The sequence below is a fragment of the Pleurodeles waltl genome, chromosome 6, assembly GCF_031143425.1.
Source record: "Pleurodeles waltl isolate 20211129_DDA chromosome 6, aPleWal1.hap1.20221129, whole genome shotgun sequence".
NCBI classification, from domain to species: Eukaryota; Metazoa; Chordata; class Amphibia; order Caudata; family Salamandridae; genus Pleurodeles; species Pleurodeles waltl.
This window is the reverse complement of record NC_090445.1, coordinates 888,161,924-888,186,037: the sequence shown is the minus strand read 5'-3', so window position 1 is coordinate 888,186,037 and position 24,114 is coordinate 888,161,924. Positions and strand designations below refer to the sequence as shown.

Genomic DNA, 24,114 nt, shown 5'->3' with positions numbered 1-24,114 from the left:
TCAGTGATTCACCCACAAATGAGAGAGTCGGGGCAGTGGTACGTGGATTAGCGGTGTATGCTGGCGAGGGTGCGCGTTGTGCCAAATGTCACAGTATGTGTTGCCGGCTTTCAGTACAGGTGGAGAAGTGCACCTTAGATAGCCACACGCCTTGGGTGCCTCGTTCAGAAATACCACTGGACCAGTGCTTCAAATGGAAAAATTGGAGAAGTGCTCGTGCCCAATACCAGACTACCTAGTTGCTTCTCAGAATTGGTAGTAGTCACCAACTGGAAGTATTGCGCCTCTGTTGAGACGTGCAGGCACTTTCTATCTCAAAATGGAGACATGCAGGTACTCAGTACTTGAAGTGCTGGTACTCAGTACTTGACAGTACCAGCCCATTTAATGTACTGAATCGGACTAAAAATGCGATAACCTCGAGAGTGTACCTATCATTGCCGCAGCGGCACTGTGCCCAGGTCTCTGAGGAGCTCATGCCACACCACATTTTGCTGTCTTATCACCCAACGTAAGGCTCGTTTTTTAGTTCTGGCTTGACAGACGATCAGTTTGATAACTTTTTTTACCATTTCTTGGCTCAGCCCAAAGGAATACTATTCTCTCAGCTCGTGCTGTTGTTATGGTGTATCATTAGGCTTCTGTAAGTGATTCCATTGGAATGCATGTGGGCATTATTTTACACCTAACGTGCATTCAGTCAGCACATTCCATTATTTATGTCCTATATGCATTCTATACAGAAGCAATCCTTTTTTGCTATTTTTTTTCCTCAGCATAAGCAAAACCAATAGTACAGGCTTTAATGTGCTGAACAGCATTTTTGCCTGTCATATATTTAAAGAGCATTTGTTAATTGCCTGTGACCACAAGTGTTAGCACATTACAGCCAGACCTTTTGTCTTTGCCAATGCTTCTGTTTTCTTTCTTACAGTAAGGCCTATGTCTCCCTTCCCACCCCTCCGTGCGGTCAAAGTTATGAATCGCTTGTTAACAGAATGAACCACATTATGCTTAAAATATTTGCATTTTCTAGTGTGCCGCTCAAGACACTGTGGTCTTGTTCAACCATTTCTTACCTTAACTTAGGCTTTTACTTCTTGGCGCACGGAGCCGCGTGAGCGCCATGTTTTTTTTGTTAAATTGCGGTTGCACATCCTAATCGGAGACCACCAGCCTTGCAGCGAAGAGGCCTTATCTGTGGGGGCGAAAGCTCCCCGCGAGTGCTGCTTATAATGCTAACTCACGGCTTGAGGAGCGGAGGCTGCAGCACCCGAGCGCTTAGTCCTGGTGTAACGAACAATTTATTGTGTTCTCTTTTAGAGGCCTTCGCTGATCTCAGAGCCAACAAAATGAAGGCGCTGCTGTTGAAAGACCCCAAAGACAATGAATTGGGACCGGACCCGTACGTCGAGGTGAGTGAGCGCGTCTTTGGGGCAGGGTTGGGTATGAAATGGGTTGGGTATGAAATGTCCCCGCTGTTCATCACCGTCGTAAAGTCTGTAATGTAAACACGTCACATTATGATTAATGTCTAAAAAATAACCGGAAAATGTTTTTTTCAACATTAAAGTGCCTTTCTTCAGTTCTGTAAAGACGTAGCCGTATTATAACCCTGTACAGATGACAGTGAGATGCTCTATTGTATTGTGTATGGAGCCCTCGCATAGCACTAACAGATCCCGAAGCACTGCGTTTTACTTTGCTATGTATAGTAAAATAGGGAGGGACAACTGTTGTATTTTGAAGCATTCCTTCTGCTCTCGGAGGCAGGGTTGGGGATTCTAGGTTAGGGGATGGGTTGCTCCAAGAGAACAAATACTTTCTCCAGCGAGAAGAAAAACAGGTTTAAAGTGCAGATGATCCCATTAGTGAATAATTTATGCTTGCATAAATGTACATCTGCGGCATAGTGCTTAATTTGAGCTTGTTGTTTACTTCATTTTGAGGGCCGGCACTTATTTTTGTGCCTCAAGTACTTACTGCGAGCAAAAGACATAAGGGAAAGAAAAACTAAAAATCGTCATACTGGGAGAAAGCAAAAGGCTGCAAGAGTGAGTTGGAGGGGCAGGGAATGGCTTTAAATGGATTGAAGAGGCCTGAGATGGTTTTAGGATTACGCTGCCTCAGTATTCCGTGTTCGCACATTTAATTGCAGCAGCTGCGTGTTTAAGAGGAGGGCTTTGTGGCCTGCACGTTTTTATTTACAAATTAAGCACTGCTGCATTGATTCATACAAAAAAGCTTTCCCCCATTAAAAAGTTTGGAGTTCACAAAACAGTTCCAGAGCAAGCCCTGCAAGTTGGTGCACCTTTCGAGGAGTACTTCTTCCAATCACTTTGATGTCCATAAAAATTGAAATATAGTTGTCTCCACGCTTAGGCAAGCCCCTGTACGAATACAGGAGCCTCTTCACAAAGGTACATTTAGACGTGAGTAAACGTAGGTGTGTATGCTATGAAGTAAATTTACAACTTCTGGAAGTTCAGCATTTAAGAGTGTAAATTTGCTCCAAAGTGTAGACTTACTTGTCTTCTCCTAAATTCAGAGAGAGGGTGAAGCCTAATTTACGAGTGTAAAGTTACCAGTAGTAACTTTTAACACATAAGTGGCGATCTCTGCAGTCCTGGTGGTGATCTACCTGTTATAAAGTATAGGGATTTGTAAACAAGTTTAAATAATATTTAAAAAAAAATAGTAAGAATACTTTCTTGTTATATTTTAATGTAAATTAATATTTTGTTTTAAATGTATACCTAAATGAAAAATGACAACATTATTAACTTAGTCTTGGAATGAATATACACGTCACTTAAATATATTACATTTTTTAAAGATTTATATAAAAAAAATCCCTAAAGTAAAATGTTTGTTTATTCATTATGTTGTGACAAATAAAATATATATATGTATATAGAATTAATTGACATATTTTTATTATTTATTTAAAAATGTAAAAGGTTATTAAAATAGTTGTAATATTTTAGTTGTATATATTTTTACCATCAAATGTATATATTTTTAAAAACTCAAAATAAATTAATTTATTTCAACATTATTTCCTAAGAGATTTTATTTTAAATCCCTGCCTCCGTAATGATCTGTGAAAGGGTTGCGCAGTTCCAGTGATTGTCCATGTGTGTTGTTGACTCAGCTGGACCACACTTACGACTGTTATGGTAAATTATTGTCTGTAGTAACTATAGAAGCGTGGTTTGTGAATAGGAAGGGGCTTACTCCTTTTTGGGTGGGTACCTTTCCTTCTCAAACCCTTCACTAGCCCTCCCTTACACCGCTCCTTAGTCCTCCCAAAACCCCTCCCGTTCAGTACTAAATATCCCCCATTTTCCAGCCACTCATTTGTCTCTCCTACAATTGCTACTAAAATATAGGCCTATGTGTGAGGAGATCTCCATAGTCAAGTTGGCGATGGTAGGTCAAGTCAAGATAGGAGAGGCAAAGGCGCAGACCTCACCACATAGGTCAGTGAATAACAATTTGTAGTATATGATTGGCACTGCTAAACATACTGAAAAATGCAGTTTGTGAATAGGCTCCAATTTTTTATTTTACAGTTTTAGGTCATTGTTCTTTGGTCAGAACTCAGAGGTTTTGCATGTAGTTGTGTATGTTTTTGTAACTGCTTAACCACAGAAAAGCAATCCAGAAAATGTATGCATTAATGTGCTTTTGTGCATATTAATATTCATTGGGTAGTTTGTCTTAACTTCTGCATTGTGTCGCGGCACACAGAGATGTGTTTTGTTGTATATGGTCTGTATTGAAAAAGATGACGCCTTCTCCACCCGCTCCACAGTTTACCTTTAAAGATGTGCTCGGAGGGTCTCATTTGATTCTCCTTGTTACCACCATTAACAATTTAGCAATTTAGCAGATGTGCATGAGCTGCGATCACAGCAAAGTTGCAATCAAATCTGTAAATATTGCTGGATCTCTGTTTTCCATAACAGGGTCATCAATAGCTGCCGTTTAGTAAATAATGTGATGCGAAGGACACAAAAGTGTGAAATTATCCGCTGCTTGTTTATGCCTGGAGATAGCAGGCCCATTGATTTTTGTATTTTCTCTTCCGCCTGCAGGAACTGGGATTGCTTGGGTTTGAGGCAGCATTGATCCCCGTTTTATCCTTCGAATTTGTCTCTCTTCAGAGCCTTTTTGAAAAGGTAAACTGATTTTGCTGTTTCTAATGCATGGGGATTATCATTTATGAAGGATAATTCAAAATATCTGATCTGTGTTGGTCTGCTTTTCTTCCGCCACTAATGAAAGAGTTAAAGCTTACTATAGGGTGTTCTAGTACTTGAGCACTTTGGAGTCACAAATTATGGAAAACAGGAAATTCACAGGCTAAATAGTTCAATGTTAACCTAGCAATATTTCCTGCTTGGGTGAGGGCCATTGGTGACTTGAGAGCTTGAGAGGTGTATGTGATTCTACCGCCGAAGAGGGGCAGCTGCCACATCAACAGGCCCTAAAAATTAGCCATTCCACATCATTTCCTAAGATTCCTCAGTCGTGAGCCGCCTCTGCCCCTTGCGAAAATAGCCAAGTATCCCCTGCAATAAATAGCTCCTCTTCCTTGTGCATACCGACCCTCAAACAGGGAAATCATGAGCGTTGATTAGTTAGGATATATGTTTATAATATATGTTGCACCCTTATCAAAGACCTTTCGCATCAATACATTTGGAAAGGTCAATGCAGATGTCTGATCTCTTTGCAAGTAAACATTTCAGCTCACAGGATAACCATCACCCCACGCCATCTCCTATGCAAAGGCGAAACACGAGGAATAAAGGGATTGCCTTAGGAAGGTGTTCACTCACTTTATCATATGCGTTTCAAATTCATCAAGGTGACGAAAGGCGTGAATAAAAAAAGCATTTGTAATAAGCTATGTGGGATTTACGACCATTCCCTCGGAAGCAACCACTGAAAATAGAGGAAGAGGGAACCGCCATAAAGAAGAAGCTCTTTACAGCGCCCCGGATGAGTTTATTGATTTCCTGTCACTTCTGGAACTTAATGAGTGCGCAAGTGACACTCCCCGTGATTCATGTGTAGGAACGTAAGAACAAGGGGTGCTGCAATTAACAACACGGCAGTGTGTGCAGCTACAGTTCCTCGTTAGTGTCCTTTTAAAATAGGACGTTTAAGCAGCAAGAAGTGAATGCGGATTTACAAACTAGTGCATTTTATTGGGACTCCTTGTGCGCGTACACGCGTTAGCGATTCTTTCAGTCTCAGTGCATATACCGAGTCTCCAAGGAACATCCACAGACATGAGAACGAGCAGCTATAAGGGATACTTTATGGAAAAGGGCTCTCTGATGACATTCGCACAGAAACAGTGCAAGCATAAACATGCATAGGTAGCTTAAAAAAAGCAACCTAGGACTCTGAGTAAAGGAAGGCCCACGAGAGGAAATCATTTTTCTTGCTTTTTTCAGGGGCCTCACCCACTCTGTTAGTGAGATGCTTCATCACCATCTGATCCCGTTCTTGTCCATATAAACCAGGATGGGCTCGACCATATTCCATAAAGCATTTAAGATTAGGGTCCATAAAATAAAAATATCTTAGAGGCACCCCATTTTAAATTGAGCGCCCTAGGTATGGTTAAAACCAAAATGACAGAGGTGTTTTTGAGTATTAATGTTCCTGCTCCCTCTTATAGAATTATCAACATGCTTCAGCCTGTTACATTTGGCCCTAGGCTTTCATCAGGATTGGTCCTGTGCCATGTCCAGAGGATTGTTAGATAGTTATTGTCCTCTCACTGTCAGTCTGATACTGTTTCTATGACTGTACATCACATATACATGCAGACATACTTGCCCCACACAAAGAAGTACCTAAGAGGGCCTGTAAGGAATTACAAATCTCAATATTGGGTTGATGTAGGTGGTTTGGCGCTGATGCAAGATGGTGCCTTAGTGCACTTCTCCCACTGTAGATGGGAAACCTGGCACCCATCTACCCATAATTGAGCTCCTAATGTCTCCCTTTGGGGCACACTGACCCTAACCCTGATTGACTGACGTATCTGGTCCACGGTGGGAGGCCATAGCGGCACAGTGACCGGTATCCCAACTCAGAGGGTCTGAGCCAACAGCATACAAGCATGGGAGATGGCGGCAGATGCTGAGTATCGGCTGTCCCTGGCCACAACTAGAACCCTAGGGGCGGTGCAGTAATTTTGATGGTGGTGGGGGCCTGTACCCTGCAAGTAGTCCTTCTTCAGGTCCACACCTGAAAACTGTACCGCCAGCGAGGGCCGGAACCCGCAGACTGCACCTGTTCAAGTGGTGAAACAACCTTGCCTGCAGAGCCAGTCCCGAATCCAGAAGAGCCTGAAACCCCAAGGGCCCACACAGGACGACTCAGAGGGCCTACTGAGGAGCAGATCAGGGCTCTGTTGGCCAGTGGGGGGGGGGGGGGGGGCGGTGGGGCCTGGGGACAATAAACAGCAAAGAGTCTGTCCAGAGGAGCCTGTGGACGCAGTGGTCTGCTTCACATTCTGGGACCAGGTGTTGATTCCTAGAAATTCTGGGAGAGCCAGGGCACCCCTGAAAAAATCAGAAAGCCCGCCTAAGAGGGTAGCCCTTGCAGACTGACAGCAGAAGACCAAATATGATGGGGACACCAGCAGAGAGCCCATCTGGTAGAGGGGATCCTGCACGGGAGGTGGGAGAGGTGCTGCCTCTATGCCAGACAAGAGGCTGGCTGTCTTCCAGCATGTGCCGCAAGGTGTTGGAAAAATGGAAGGACCACAGTTGCCAGAGGGGGGCCCAGATACTGGACACATCCAAGGTGCTGGCTGAGCAGCTGCCTCAAGATCAATTGCAACAGGATCGGCGAGCCACCGGGCCGGAGTGAATAGTACTGTCTAATCCCTGCATGACAACACCATTGGATGACAAAAAGGGCACAGATTGTCACAAGCTAAAAAGCTTGACAAATACACCTTTAGATGCGAGAAAGAATGTAGCCCCTTAGATTAGACGAAGGGCAAGAGACGAGTGAGGGGCTGGACCCCTCACTTAAAGACCTGCTGAGCCATTAAAGACAGCAAAACTGCACTAGAGCCCAAAATAGATGCAGTGGTAATTTATATCACCCCTATCAGGTTTGACTGGAAGAAACATTCATCTAGGTTTAATGTGGTGGAGCACATGCCCACTATCTTGCTGTGAGTTGTTCGGCAACTACGGGAGACCATGCAAAGAATACATGAGAGGGTGGTGGACGCAGAAGCGTGGTCCCAACCCAATTACATCTGATTGGTGGGCCTTACAGAGCGCTTTGAAGGCAAGGACCCTGAGAGATTGTGTCTGAAAGGTAATCAGCCCCACTGCCCAGTCTGGAAACTTTGTGATTGAAACAGCACACAGGATACCCAGAGTCCCCCATAGGCCTGGCACCTGAACCCTATCACTTATCTTCCAGATCCTCCACTATAGAGACTGAGATGCCATTCTTAGGGCGGCATGTATCAATGTACCCCTGTAGTATGAAAACTATACACTCATGACATTCCCAGAATACACACATTAAGTACAGGTGAAGTGGATATCTTTTGAAAGGGCGAAAGTGGAACTGCGAAAGCTTATTATCCAATACATGGTGGGGTGGGGGAGGAGGATGGACAGGGTGGCCAACATAGTGATCGCAGCTTGAGCTGCTCCTGACCCCCTTCTGTAAACCACCACTATCCTGCAGGTGTAGCTGCTCCTGAGGACCCGTTTTCCCAATCTTCAGCTGTTGACGACCTATGGCTGCCATGGGGGCCGAAATTCCTGCAGCCATAGCTTCAGAGGTGCTGCAAGCCATGTCTCCTGGCTGAGTGTGTTGTGGTAGGCGCTGCGACCTGTTGGCGGTTAATGGGGCGGGAGGCAGCACCGGAAAAGCAGGGTTGCTTGACTGCATGAATACACAGTGTCGGAGTAGACTGGGGGCTGCTTTACTGCCCGAGCCCGGCGGGTGAGTCCTTGCTCTTGCTGCGGTGAGTGCGTGGTTGCAACCGGACTTTCCTGGCTCCTGACCAGGCCTGTCCCAGGCTGTTTCTGTGGTCACGCAGGTCTGTGGCTGGGCCCTGGGGCACTATTGGTGGCTCCCTATAGCATCTGGATGAGTGCAGCCAGGGCCCTGAGGATCCCCACCTTAGCATCTCCTTTCCTTGCACTCACCTGGGCGCCGCTGAGCTAGGAGAGGCCTCCACACTTGGCCACTGCAGCTCCTTGTGGCAGAGCCCCTGAGATCGATGGTCACTGCTGCCAGACGGCGTGGCCTCCGCCATCATTCCTCCTTCCCCTAGGCTCACCTGGTAACTGAGGAGATCTCCGCATTTAGACTCTACATCTTGCCCGCATTTGTGACCAGGGGGCCTGGGGTGTGCTCTGGAGGAATGTCAGAGAGACCGGGCGCAGGTGACGGAGCACACCGCGGTGCCGCCCATCACCCTCAGGACCCCCAAAAAGACGGAAAACCCTTTCTTACAAATGTCATAGACATGAAGATGGCCGGTATGCTTCTTCGGGCTTGGCCACCTGCACCTAAGACTTCCAGGACTGGCAGCTGCCTGACTGAGGCCTCGCCAACCCACACCCCTGAGAGAGAGGTCTCCCAACCTGACCCTGTTTGAGCCTGCATCTATGCTCCTGGCACACTATTTGTTGAAGGCTGTTTCCCATGGTGGCTGGGTCTGAAGATTGTTGCTGCATGTTCCTCTGACTTCCCCGGCTTAGTGTCCTTCGAGGAAGGGGTCTGTAGATCTTCCTGTGCTCACTGTATGATTCCCTTTTCATTTCATTGGGTTGTTTGATTCACCTCATTTGAAGTCCAGTTAAGGTGACAGATGCTTCAGTGGTGGAAGTATGGCCCTCGGGGCCCACACTACCCTGTTCCTCCCTGCTTCCCTCCACCCATGCATATGCGTACTTTCTTCAAATCAGTCTTGTCTCGGTTTCACTTTGACGCTCACTAGGGCCTGTTATGCTGTCCTTTAGGTTGATTTCCTGGAACATGAACGGCCTCTTGGACCATATCAAGTGCACCATGGTCCTACGCTTTGCCAAACACTGTCAGCCAGCAGTCCTCATGCATCTGTTAGGTTCCCAGTGTCATTTTCTCTGCTTATGCAGATACAACAGAGTGTTGTATGCGGGGTTCAGTCGGGGCTCACAGGGTGTAGCTATTCTGCTCCACAGGGGGTTTGCTTTGATAATTTCCAACTTACATATAGACCGGCAGGGACGATACATGGTGATGTGGGCCTACTCAAGGGCCGCCACAACAGCTTTATTTTGGTTTATGTGCCTAATCAGATCTCTGCTGGGACGTTCTCCTCGATTACCACTCTGCTTGTGGGCTTGCTAATGGGCGTCTCCTTCCTCAGCGTTGATTTTAATGCAATAACAAATCCTGGACTAGATGTATCCAGTCCCCCTACCCAGGGACGGTTTCCTGTGCATGTCAACTCTCTGCTTAGATGGATGTGATGGGTCTCTGTGACGTCTGGAGAGTCTGGCACACTCGGGACTGGATATATGCTCACACCTCAGCCGGACACAAGACAGACTCTCATATTACTCTTTTTCTCCTGCCGGCAACGGATATGGGTCAAGTTGAATGTATGGCCGTCCTTCAAGGGGAATATCGGATCATGCCCCCGTTACTTTAAATTTTGGTGCAACGACTGGACCCTGCGGCCTCTGTGGCACCCTAATGCCTGGCACCTCATGGGCCCCCTTTTCGAGGCCTCTCTTTCACCTGAGATACAGGCGTAATTTGAGACCAACCAGAAATCGGTTGCCTCTGCGGCCACTCTATGGGAGGCGTGCTTGGCATTGACCCGAGGTGTGGTGAAACAGCTTGCACGCAGTGGTGAGCGGGAGAGAGTGGCGCGGGTGATGCCCCTCGAGACCTAGATTCTTGACCTGAAGTGTCAGAGTCATGGCCAGTATGCCCCTGACCTCACGCAACGGCTTTCGGCGGCCCAGGGACAGCTGAGGAACCTCTCCCTTGAGATCGGCCACCAGTGTTGGCGGGCGCGTATGCAAAAAATCTATGACCATGTGGATAAGTCCGGGAAGCTTCTTTATTGGCTCGCAACTCATGACCAAGCATACCTCACCACACCCCAGTTGACAGCTGCAGACGTTCGGCTTCTCTCCCAGACCCCTGACATTTTGCAAACTTTTGCATCCTTCTATCAGGATCATTATGCTCATAGGCCTTGCCCCCCCTCGGGAGATAGGACACCCTCTACTCCATCTTATGCTACTACCAAATCTCCCCCCTCCCTGACTCCCCATAGCCAGAGAGTTGGATGAACTTATTATTGAGGAGGACATTTCTTCAGCTCTCTCTGTTATGCCAGCTGGGAAGACGCCATGGCTTAATGGTTTCCCCGTTGAGTACTACCGGTGGTTCCAAATGCTGAAGTGGCTGAAAAAGGTGCTTTTCCTCCTGAATTGGACCTTTCCTCCATAGTGGTTCTTCCCAAGCCGGGACAACCCCCTTGAGAAGTGCTCCTCATACTGGCCTATCTCTTTGATTAATACCAAAGTCAAACTGTATGCTGAAATCCTGGCCAATTGGTTAAAATCCGCCTTACCATACTTGATCTATCGAGATCAATGCTGCTTTATGCCCGGGCACAGTAGGAGACACTGCATCTGAAGAGTCCAAGTGGCCCTCTCCAGGTTGGTAGTGTCACCCAACCCCGTGGAATTGCTTCTTTCAGACTTTGAGAAGGCGTTCGACACAGTGGACTGATCCTTTCCTGAGGCTGTTCTTGTGCAAGTTGGTTTGGGAAAGCACTTGAGGTGCCCTATTGGGGCCCTATATCGCCAGCCCTATGCCCAAGTCAGGATCAATGGCTCATTGATCGTTTCCCTGTTCTGCACAGTACATGCCAGGGTTGCCCCCTGTCCCCTATATTGCTTGCCCTCGTGATTGAGCCACTGGCACGGCTCATTCGCTGTGACTCCCAGCTTAGTGGTTGGTCCTAAAACGGAGGGCCACAGAAGAGGATCTCTCTACTCTGACGTCCTGTTGATTTTAGCTGACACCCCCCCACCCCCACTTCGGGGCCCTGGAGTCTTGAACTTGCCTTGTTTGGGGAGGCCTCTGGTCTCCAGGTAAACCATTCCAAATTCTTATTAGTTCCGATTGGGGGCAATGCTGGCAACTGTCTCTGGCGCTTCGATATTCCTTAGTGTGGCCTCTCTTTTAAGTACCTGGGATTTCATATTTCCCTAAATCCTGACCTTACAAGGCTCCTTAGTTTGTACCCATTGGTGCCCAAAATGAAGAGTGATATTCAGAAGTGGTCACAGCTCTTAAAGCATTTGATAGGTCGCATTGCCAGCTTCGAAAAGATGATCCTCCCCTGCTTCCGTTACATATTTCAAAACTTCTCTCTCCCAATCCCCCTGAGCTGGTTTCGCCCCCTCAGCTCCATTCTCAGGTCCTTCCTTTGGTCTGTGGCTTCTCCAGCATAGCATTCCGCAATGGTCAACAGTCTCCCTATTCTGGTGGGCTAGAGATTGTGGACTTTCATTGTTATTACCTGACTTCCCAGCTGGTTGTAATCAATGACTGGCTTAATGGTGGCTGAGATGACCCTGCATACTAGGGGGAACTCTGCTTCCTGAGTTTTGATTTCTTTCAGGACATGCCCTATGACGCCACATTACCTGGTAACTTGCCTGATATCTCCTGTGTGATTTTTCTTTGGTGGGGCTCTGCGTTGTACTTCATTGGCTGGAATGGCTCATTAATGGAGATGACTCATCTGTGGGAGGGATGCTGGCTTCACCACCTACTGCTTTGGAGGGTTTTCATAAGAGGGAAATGATTGGCATCTATGTCCTTGGCGATATCTGGGCGGGGAAAGATATCTTGCCCTTCCAAGAACTGCAAGTTCGTAATGAGCTTCACCGTACACAATTGAAAACGTACCTGCAGCGCTGTCACACACTCATGGCTAGCATACCTCTGGACACTGCGACACCTGAATTCAGTCCATTGGAGGCCAATTTGTTGACGGGTCACATTGGCAGAGGTGCTATCTCCCAGGTTTATTGTTCACTTATTGAGAATGCAGTACATGCTTTTGAGGAACTCTGCCTCTGCTGGGAAGGCTGGGTTGGTGAGCTTGACAAAGCAGACTGGAGGAAGGCGCAGTTGGCTTCGCGCACACTCACAGTCTTTACCTGCCTTCGGCTGATTCAGTTGAACTACTTGCACACAACTTACATTACACTGATCAGATTGCATAAAGCTAGCAAAATCCCCCATCCTGTCTGCTTTTGGTGTTCAGAAGCTCCGGCTGATTTCTATCACATCATCTGGACCTTCTCAGTCATCCCCGTGTATTGGCAGCATGTGCACAGTGAGCTTATGGGGGTGCTGGGGTGGGATTCTGACCCCTAAGTTGACCCTGCTGGGGCTTTTTGATGAGATGGGGGTTGACTGCACCTTTGTGGGTATCACCACATAGGTGGCTAAGAGAGACGTTGCCTAGTGCTGGAACGTCCAGACCCTGGCGGAATGGAGGGCAGGAGTGGACTGGGGCACTCAGCTTGAGAAGTCCATTTACATTTTCTGTGGTTGCCTGCAAAAGCACAAGATATGGGGGAAAAAGGGGCATACTATGGATTGGGAATGAGATTTGTTTGTGGCTGGTTCCACAGTGACAGTAAATGCAGTTGTATCTTGCTTGGTGGTTCAAAACGAATAAAAAATTGCCATAACAAAATATCCAATACATGATTCTTTCCCTGCAAAGCTTAAGATCTTTTCTGACAGCAAGTCCTAGGTCTTTGTGACTCTGGGCACCCGGTCAAAAATAAAAAGCAACAAGGACTCCCTCCTGCGTCAACCATTGAGATAAGTCCCAAGCAAAACTAAGCCCAATTGGCCACCAGTAGAACATGTAGTACAAAGGGGGAAGAGGAACTGGTGATCGCGGATGATCCTTGATACCTACACAGTGACACTTTCCTGACTAGCCGGGTTGCCTTGGAAGCGGTGGGCGGTTAATATAACGAAGCCATGAACTTAGAGTGTTCTCTTTCCCTCAACATCTTTTCCTTCATCTATTCCCGTTCTTTTCCTTTTCACCCCCATTGGACACTATGTGGTCCCAAGAGATTGAAACCAATCTGTTCTTTCCTCTTATATATTCATTTGGTAAGTTAGTATGTTATATAAGGGTGGGGGGCAGTTCTACACCTACCGCATGAGGTAGTAGGGTGGGTGGTCTAAGGTTGTTGTTGTACAGGTATACCATGTGGCACTGAGAAACACACACAAGTATTAAAATTGAGCCACAGCAGAGTCTGAATCTGAAGATCCTCACATTGAAAGTCATCAAGCTCAGCCACAAACTGAAGAGAGGAGAAGTGGATATATTTTTTAGTAGACAAGACCCAGACCTGGTCACTCTATAGGAGAACCACAGTAAGTTTATAGGCAGGGGACAATATAAAATCTTGGCTCACTTGGGGTTCACCTCTGGTTCATGGGGAGTGGCCATTGTGATGTGTAGATCATTCCAACTCTCAATAGAACGAATCAGGACAGACAAAGAAAGTTGTTATGTAGTGATACAAGGAGAATGGAACGCATATAAAGGAATTTGTAAGAGACCTTACAACTTGGGCCCTCTCCCTGGAGGATGCCGTCTGGCTGGACCAATAAATTAGAGGTGGTGGAGATTCAAGAGTCGATTAGGCAACTGCATTCAGGGAAAACCCTGGGCCCCAATGGCTACCCGCAGAATTTTTTACGTGCATAGGGGAACCTACTGGGGGAGCTCCTCCTAGGGATATACTTCAGGACTAGGGAGGAGGGCTTCCTGCCATGAGACCTCAGATGGAGTACTGTCACCTCCATATATGTACAGGGTTGTTCCCTGGGCGATTGCTACTCATAGCCACCAATATCCTTACTGAAACCAAGATGATGGCCAAGGTACTAGCTAATCACCTCTACCAAGTGATAGATAAGCTTATACATGAAGGCCAGTCTGGGCTCATGCTCTGAAGGGAGACAAGACATATTCATCGGCACCTCTTTGGGGTCTTAGCCAGAGTGAAGCTCACATCAGAGCCGGCAGTGGTGTTGTCTCATGACACAGAAAAGTACTGTGACTCTCTGGAATGGCCTTACCTTATGACAGTCCTCAGTAAAGTTGGGTCTGGGTGTGGAATTTCTGACATTGCTCAAACTGCTACATACAAATGGAATGTCAAAAGCAAGGGTAAATGCGGGTGGTACCATAAAAATTCGTCTTGAGACGAGGGACAAGGCAGGGATCTCCTCTTTACCCCGATATTTGCCCTGGTGGTGGAGCCCTCGACGAACTGGATCTATTGTGACCCACAGTTGAGAGGTTTCCGGTGGGACTGAGTTTGGAAGCATGTCATCCCCCTATATGCAGATGACATGTTCCTTTATGTAACAGGCCCACAGCTTGCTATCCCCAGGTTGGTGGAGGTACTACATATACTTGAGGTATACACAGGAGTCCACAATAAAGGCATAAATTAGTAGCATATCCACTTACATCCTGGCAGCCACTGGCAGCTTGGGGGATCATTTTACAGTTGACAGCAGAGGGTTTCATTTAATTTGGGGTGTACATCACTCAAGAATAGTCAGACTTTATGCGTAGGAACCTGGGTAGGGTACTGGAAAACTACTAGAAGGATGTGGAACACTGGAGGAAGCTCCCCATTTCCCCCAATTTGCCAGGAGGGTTTGTTTAAAAATGATCTCCCTACCTCAGTACCTCTATCTGTTGCGAAACACACCTTACCAGGTCCCGGGCTCCTTCTTCATGGCATTGATAGCATCACACGATCCCTGCTGTGAGATGGAGGCACCCCCAGAATAGCATTACATACGCTGACTAGATCCCCATACGTTGGGGGTATAGGTTTACCAAATCTACAACTTTAGTACTAGGCCTCTCGCCTCCTGATCATTAACGATTGGGTGTTTGCGGATCAGCTGGAGCCCTCATTGAAAGCATACAGGACGGTGATGTCACCAAGGGGTTATCCCAGGGATCTTTACAGTACCACTACCCTGAGTCGGAACTCAACCCCAGCATCCACAGTTATCAAAATATGGAGGGCACCAATTAAGGAACAAGGGTGAAGGGAAAAACTCACATGGGAAACACCACTATGGCACTCAACTCTGCTGGCAAACCTAATGACACTGGATGGCTTTAAGAAATGGGGATTCTGAGCATATCGGAGCTTGGTATCATACGGAGTCCTGATGGACTACTCCCATTTGATGAACTCCAGCAAAATATCAGCTGACCGAAGCCCAGCAGTTTTGCTACCTACAGCTTACACTTTCACTGAGTGGGTATAGATCCCTTTTAGATTTGATTGTAGATTAATTCCCCCTGGAGGGCAGAATACTGATAACCTCACTACATAAACATGAAATATTCCAAATAAACAGGACACTGATCACAACACACATGGCTCCTTGGCGTACCTCAAAAGAAAATGAGAAGGTGACTTTGGGGCCCTGAAGGGCGGGGACTGTGGGGAGGTCTGTTAGTACCCCAGGGATGCGGTGAGTAGAGCAGGCTTCAGACTAATAAAACTTAGAATACTCCATAGGGCTTACTTCAATAGAACAGGTCTGTATAAAAATGGGAAGAACAGACACTACTACTACCTGTTTACGGGGAAGCCATATGCCAGTTTTCCTGATTCACTTCCTCTGGAGCTGCCAAAGATCCAGGGGTTCTGGGACAAAATTCAGCCAGAGATATCTGGAGCCCTGAGAAAGTCATTACAGCTTACTCCGCAGTTGACTACCCTGGGGATCTGGAGTGATCAAACACTTTCCAAGCATGCCTTGCTTTAATGGTGGCAAAGAGGGACATTATTTGATTGGGGGACAGCGGGACACTTCTGAGGGTAGCCTGTTGGGTGCGCAAAATCGACTGGTGTAGGCATATCGATGAGATGATATACTGGGCTGCCCCCAAAAGTACTCCAAAATATGGGGACCCTGGGAGAAATTCAGGGACCCTGCTGGATTACTTTAAAACACTGGGTTGCTGATGCACTTCCTGCGGCCTGGGGCGTGGGTTCCCCGTGCCTGACCAGGAAATGGACGAATGTGATGCCTGGTGGTGCCCTGACATATATATGTACACTGTCCCTATGCTGAGAATAGGGGAGGGATCAGGAGGAGTTATGGTCCAGTGTATATCCTCCTTGTGTGAGTATTGAAAATAAGTGATACACTGTTCCAATCATACAAAACAAAAAATATAGTGACCGGGGTCCTAAATTCTAGGAGCAAGAGGCCTCACACACCCATGGGGTGTCATGCTTCATCATAGGCACTGCTCCTCGTCAGACCGGCGCTGCAATGTCTGACGGGCACCACCCCTGATGGGGGGGCTCTTTGCCGGAGATCTTAATATATGGTGGTGCCGTGACCCCAAAGATGACTAAAGTGTCAACGGAGATCAGAAGAGAATGTGGTTAAAATTGACTCTCAAAACCGCCACTGAGACTGTGGATTTTATTGGACCCAATGGACGGTCAGGGCCAAGGTTAAAAATTAGAATCAAAAGAGTGAATAAAGAAGTTAAGATCAATCACTCTTGTAATGCAGAACATATCAAAGAGAGGAGTTTGGGAATTCTCCAAAGACTACCCCCTCATGGGTCAACATGTTTCGCATCCTGGTGGTCCAAATGGATCCAGTGATGCTTCATCAGGACCTTATGTGACTGTATGTATCTCCTGAATAATGAGGGCCACATATATTTACAAAGAAGTTAATACAAGTACCTCTAGACCAGCAATTAGTTGGGAGGCGTAATAATCACTTACATGAATCTGGAATTAGTAATTTCCTAACTCGTACCCGTCCTAAAATTGAAGACGAGCATCCTAGGAATACACGGACACATAGAGGGTCATTCTGACCCTGGCGGCCGGTGGCCGCCAGGGCCACCGACCACGGGAGCACCGCCAACAGGCTGGCGGTGCTCCAACGAGCATTCTGACCGCGGCGGTTCAGCCGCGGTCAGAAGCGGAAAGTCAGCGGCCTCCCGCCGACTTTCCGCTGCTCGTGTGAATCCTCCATGGCTGCGGAGCGCGCTCCGCAGCCATGAGGATTCCGACCCCCCCTACCGCCATCCTGTTCATGGCGGGAAAGCCGCCATGAACAGGATGGCGGTAGGGGGGGTCGCGGGGCCCCTGGGGGCCCCTGCCGTGCCCATGCCAATGGCATGGGCACGGCAGGGGCCCCCGTAAGAGGGCCCCGCAAAGTATTTCAGTGTCTGCCTTGCAGACACTGAAATACGCGACGGGTGCCACTGCACCCGTCGCACCTTCCCACTCCGCCGGCTCGATTACGAGCCGGCATCCTCGTGGGAAGGTCGTTTTCCCCTGGGCTGGCGGGCGGTTTTTCAGCAACCGCCCGCCAGCCCAGGGGAAAACTTGTAATACCCGCCGCGGTCTTTTGACCGCGGCGTGGTATTTCAGAGGGGGGAACTCTGGCGGGCGGCCTCCGCCGCCCGCCAACATTGGAATGACCCCCATAGTCTCTTCGGGAACCACGGACCGGGGTAGGTCTCTGCCTGGCCAGAATTGCTCCAACAAAGGTTGTTTAGCGCTGGACTATGTGTCCGTGTATTCCTAGGATGCTCGTCTTCAATTTTAGGACGGGTACGAGTTAGGAAATTACTAATTCCAGATTCATGTAAGTGATTATTACGCCTCCCAACTAATTGCTGGTCTAGAGGTACTTGTATTAACTTCTTTGTAAATATATGTGGCCCTCATTATTCAGGAGATACATACAGTCACATAAGGTCCTGATGAAGCATCACTGGATCCATTTGGACCACCAGGATGCGAAACATGTTGACCCATGAGGGGGTAGTCTTTGGAGAATTCCCAAACTCCTCTCTTTGATATGTTCTGCATTACAAGAGTGATTGATCTTAACTTCTTTATTCACTCTTTTGATTCTAATTTTTAACCTTGGCCCTGACCGTCCATTGGGTCCAATAAAATCCACAGTCTCAGTGGCGGTTTTGAGAGTCAATTTTAACCACATTCTCTTCTGATCTCCGTTGACACTTTAGTCATCTTTGGGGTCTCGGCACCACCATATATTAAGATCTCCGGCAAAGAGCCCCCCCATCAGGGGTGGTGCCCGTCAGACATTGCAGCGCCGGTCTGACGAGGAGCAGTGCCTATGATGAAGCATGACACCCCATGGGTATGTGAGGCCTCTTGCTCCTAGAATTTAGGACCCCGGTCACTGTATTTTTTGTTTTGTATGATTGGAACAGTGTATCACTTATTTTCAACACTGTCCCTATGTACATGTGTTAATATGGGCCCTACCTGGAGCATGTAATGTTTTTCTATTGTGGATCACCATTGCAGGTTGAAAATATATAAAAAGATTTTAAACAAATCTCAACATGGGTTCCTTTGATAATTTTCAACTCAGCATCCAGCTTGAGTACTCAGGTTCAGATTTGTTTGTTTATTGCATGGTTACTTAAAATCATTACAATCTAAAAAAGAGCCTTATAATTTGGTAAAAGCCACTGCAGGGACAATAAAAGCACAAACATGAATAGATCATAAAATAAAACCAAAAGTAAAGATCATTTGCACATTAAAACCTGAGGTCACAGGATGGGAATTGTAAATAGAAAGGCAGGTTCCCCCCCGACTCCTGATAATTCTCCATTACAAGCTGCCTGGAAGCTGTTCTAGTCCAGCTAAGAAAAAGGGGTGGTTCCTGAGTCAATAAGTGTTCTATCCACCAACAGTGCAACTTTCATACATTTCACAAAACGAGCTGACACTTGTGCCGATACCCTTCTCAGACAAACTTTTAAGGCTACTTGGCACGTATGAATGTTTAAAATATGGCAAAACGATCGAAGCCGGAACTTCCTTAGTAGGATCAGTTCCTCGCAGATGCATAGCACATGGGTCAGTGATTCTTCTCCTTTAGCACAAAGGTGGCATCACGTATCCTCCTCTGCTGAGTTGCTCCACCCATACAAATAGCTCTTCACGGCGACTAACCCAAAGCGCAAGCCCATTAGTTGTTGTTTTATATTTAGATTGAAGGGCAACTAGAGGTAAGATGGCAGAGACCCGGCTCATACAACATCGAAGCCAGACTACCATGCCCCAGTTTTTTCACTATTCCTACATTTGTATCTGCTGAAATTAGCCTGGCTTATTAGATCAACAGTTTGGCCATCATGGGTACCGGAAACCCGCTTGTCCAGATTGTGTGTGCCTCTAAATCCTCAAAGGCCAGGATCAGAAGCTTGTGCCAGTTTGTTGCCAGGCTGCTTATTCATTTCGAGATGGAGTTTTTGAGCGTGCGCTCCCTCGCCTGCTTGGCTTTCAGACTATAAGCTAGAAACCTGCCTTTTAATAGTCACTGATGTGACGTTAGCCCAAGCTCTAGCCAGATTTGAACATGTAAAGTGCAATTTGGGAGCAAAAATTCTCTTCAGTAGCAAGATGAGTGTGCTCTAACCAGCCACTTGACCATTCAATTTCTAAAGGTCAATGCCCCATAGACCCCCATGGGGAACAATCTACATCATTTTATCCTCAGAAGTGGTGATAGATCTGGAGTGGTTTTTTTACTTTGCAGAAGGCCACTTCTAGGGAGTTGGCTACCCACATGAGCTGCTAGATGCCCCCTGTGGTCCAACCAGACTCCCAAATTTTTATAAGAGATCACAACCTCAATGGCTTTTCCCTCAATGAACCATGCCCCCTTTTTGCCAGTTTTGGGGAGATTATCATCACCTTTGTTTTTGCTATATTCACTTTCAAGCAATTGGCCTTACACTAGCCTGTTAGCACTGTGAGGAGTCTCTTGAGGCCAGTCGGTGTTTTGCCTAGCAGGACCATGTCATCCGCATACTGGAGTGCTTGAATTTCAAGGCTGGCAATTTTGGGTAAAAATGCCCTCACTGACGACTGGTGGTCTGGGAGTTCTGCTAGATACAGATTAAATAGAAGTGGTGCCAGTATGTAGGCTTGCTTTAAGCCTGTCTGTCCAGATTGTACTGTGGGGCCCATCCAGTGCTAACCCTTGTCTTTATCCAGGTGTCCGAATATTTTCCATGTTCCCTGGATTTTTTAACCTCGTATGAGTCAACCCACTTCTTGGCTTCCTCGTCCGTCCTTTAAGCATGGACAGCTTTTCTATATTCTAGGTGGATGGTGACGATATGGGTTCACAGTTCTTTTTTCCCTTGTCCTTGCTCAGCTTCCGCAGGGCTTTGTTGAGGTTTCGTTTTAGGGTTGGTATTTGATGCTTCATATCTGCTGCTGAGCTAGAATGTGCAGATGACTTGCCATTTTCTGTCACACCTGAACTGTTTGGATTTTTTCTCAGGCGCAGTCAGCCAGAGAGTCCCAGGAATTTGCGGTGATAGTTTCGCTATGTGCTTGCTTGGTTGTATCCCGGAAAATGTTCACAATGTTTCCTTACTTCTCTTGGTTCATCATGGACCACTTTATTTTCTTGGCAGGCTCAAGCTGTTCCTGGATGCCAAGATGACTTATCTTGGGTTCAGTGGGCCCCAGGACCCGAACTTCACAGATAATGGCATGATCGCTGGCCAAGGAAGGGACCACAATGAACTTGGTGGTACCTCGAAAATGAGCCACTGACACCAAGATGTAGTCAAGGGTGGCCATCTCTGAAACAGGAGATGTGTGTGTGTAATCTGCAGGCGATTCTGTGCTGAATCTCCCATTTAATAAGCGCAGGCCATGCTTACTTAGAAAGGAGGCTAATACAGCTCCCTGTTTATCAGTTCTTAGGGGCTGCCTATTAATTGGGGGTATGGCCCATATTTGATCATCCATCAGGTTCGCATTAAAATCACCCATAACGACCCCAATATCTTCTGGGTAGGTGGCTGATAGATCTTTCAGGACGGGGAGTAATGTAGCCAGCGTTGCCTCTCTTCTTGCTTTTGCCGAGATAGATACACCCTAGAATGATGGTTGTGAGCCTGGTTTTTACACAGTTGGTCTTTCCCACCAAAAGTTTAATAAAGATGTAGTCACTGTGTTCTTTACATAGCATTGCAAGAGTTGCAGCCAAATATTTTGTTTCTTAAAGTGACACCCCTCTGGAGGTGTGGCCCCCTGCTGGTTAGGCCACTGCTGATGATTCATCGGCTGTGAAGTCAGGCCAGGGGATGAATGAAGAACCCAAGTTTCCTACAGGCCGACCAGATCGCTTTTCTTGATTTCGCTTATAGCTGCTGCCTTGTTTCCACAGCCCATTAGGCCTCGTATATTCCATGAGATGATTTTCAAATCTGGACTTATTGCTCGGTAATGGTTAGCCGGTTGTAGTGCTTTCCTCTTATCTAGTTTCTAAGCACTAACATAACACAACAGAAAGGCACTTCTGAGGTCAAAGAAGACTTTTATTGTTGTTAATTCTTCCCCAACCACAATATTTATGAATGACGAATTAGTAGCTTTCAACTCCGCGTTAATCAAACAAAATATATCAGTTTGCAATATACACAGCAGGTTATATTTATAAGATATTGAATGCAAAGCAAAACAAATACTTCACCGTGTGGGAACTATCTACAGCTTCATCTTTCTAAGGTCTGCAAGCTGATGACCCCTGTCAGCCGCGAGAAAGAGAGATTCATCTACCCACACGGGATTGCTGGCAGCCTGCGCCAAGCTCCAGCACGAGGTCCGGCAGATTCGAATCTGACCCTCTGCAGCCTGTTACATTCGTTACAAAGGTGTGCCCCCTCCTCTCAGACCTGGGAAACTGAGCAAGCCTTTTGGAGACTGGCCAGGTCTCCAAGACTACTCCTGTTCCCAAGCTCAAGCAAAGAGAAAACAACACCCATGTACTCCCTCTTATCATGTCTAGTCTACTGTGAGAAAAACATCTTGGTTCTCTGGTGCAAAAACATAGCTTGGAAAAATACAGCTTGGATTCTCAACTGCAATGTCTAACTCCACGTTAAAGGCAATGGGCAGCTAACCTAAATATCAAATGCAATGTCATGTTAAAGGCAATAGGCAGCTAACCTAAATATCAAATGCAATGTCTAGTGTCATGTCAAAGCCAATAGGCAGCTGAATACAAAATGCAATGTCTTATATCATGTCAAAGCCCATAGGCAGCTGAGCTGAATACAAAATGCAATGTATAATATCATGTCAAAGCCAATAGGCAGCGGAGCTGAATATAAAATGCAATATATGATATCATGTCAAAGCCAATAGGCAGCTGAGCTGATCATGTCAAAGCCAATAGGCAGCCAAGCTGAATACAAAATGCAATATACAATATCATGTCAAAGCCAATAGGCAGAATATCTAATAGCATGTCAAAGTCAATAGGCAGCTGAGCTGAATATCATGTCAAAGCCAATAGGCAGTTAGGCTGAGTACAAAATGCAATATATAATATCATGTCAAAGCCAATAGGCAGAATATCTAATAGCATATCAAAGTCAATAGGCAGCTAAACTGAATACATCATGTCAAAGCCAATAGGAATGCAATGTCAAAGCCAATAGGAATGCAATGTCAAAGCCAATAGGCGGCTAGACTGGATACAGCATGTCAAAGCCAATAGGCAGAATACAGAATGTAATGGCTAATGCAATGTCAAAGCCCATAGGCGGCTAAACTGAACAAAACATACCATGTGCTACTGGTGAACATTGAGCAACTAATATGCGCAGTGGTGAAACACAAAGTCATTGGTCAAAACAAACTCCATCAAATAGCAGTACATTCCGCCCTTTGACCAATGAATTTTTGCTTCACATATCTCCTGTTTCAAACAAAAACAAAAACATCAGCACAAAAAAAAAAAAAACATTATATTTGAATGATCAAAGCAATCCCTGTAAAGCAATAGAAGTGAATTAACACATTGATCTCATAACTTTTCACATCAGATACATCTACATAGAAAAGACTGAGCATTTTTTTTTTTCTCTGAATGAGTCTCTAATTCAACAGTGTAGCAATTTGATGTGGCATGAGTTCTACTCATGTAAAGATGCACGGTCCACCTGAAAGGTTTGCTGGAAGGTAAGCAAAAGTCAGAGTTCCATACGAGAAGGGAAAAAAAAAAAACCAAAAAAAAAACCACAGCTTAGTTCCAGTGGAAGAATGCAATCAAACAAGTTGAACTTGAACTGAAGGCGCAGTTTGCGCAAAATGGATCCATGGTGCTGGCACTTTACTCAGCCAGGTTCAGGTTGGGGATTCGGTCCCTTCCCCGACCCCACACGCACACACCGGAAAGGGGACCACACAGCACACTCAGGGACAGTGGCGAAACGTGGTAGGATCTGCAAAAGAAACAAGTATGACTTTTCTTGCAAATAACATTTTTCATTTAAACTGCACCCTTCCTCTTTCTTTCCCTGTTTTATAATCAGCAGGACGTTTTTGGGGCCCTTTGTTACATTTTCTGCAGGTTCTGGAGGGTCAATTGGGGCTTCAGCCCACACATCAGCACTGAGGTTTTTATCTGCTGCGCCACAGCTTCCCTTTTCTTGCGCTGTCAGAAGGGCTGGGGCAGACTCCTTCTTTAACAAACCTCCATTCACTGCACTTTTGCCAATTTGGGCCATTCTGTCTCCAATTTGTATGAATGAATCAGATTCTTTTCTAGGTATCAGCATAATTTCGATTTTTCCTTGGTAATTTGCAGCAATCACTCTCCCTAAAACCTGATCACTTTCCCATTCCTGTCCTGGTAACTTTCCTCTCCCCAACTGCTCTGTGACTGCTTGCATGACAGATTGCTTTTGTGCGTGCTGCACAGTTTATATCAAATCTAGGGGAATGTGCATCTCTCTCATCTCTGCCCACCTGTAAGTGGCTTTTTCTCTCAGCTGTTCACATTTCTGGGGCACCCACTTAGCCATCCCCACTAAGGCAGAATTCTGGGTGTACACTTCTCTCTCTGAATTTTTCTCATTAACATCTGCAAGGTAATTGAACCAGTTAGGTACAAGCCATGTGG

General features: G+C 46.4%; 1 protein-coding gene across 6 annotated transcripts in view; it reads left to right on the top strand.

Moving 5' to 3' along the window:
• The window catches only part of UROS (uroporphyrinogen III synthase), a 450,422-nt gene that overhangs the window by 148,013 nt on the left and 278,295 nt on the right, over window positions 1-24,114 (top strand). For all 6 annotated transcript variants that reach the window (XM_069239701.1, XM_069239705.1, XM_069239706.1 and 3 more), the window contains 2 exons: window positions 1,324-1,415; window positions 4,101-4,184. In XM_069239701.1, coding sequence (XP_069095802.1) covers window positions 1,353-1,415; window positions 4,101-4,184 — 147 coding nt within the window. In that variant the 5' untranslated portion in view covers window positions 1,324-1,352. The remainder of the gene's footprint in view (window positions 1-1,323; window positions 1,416-4,100; window positions 4,185-24,114) is intronic.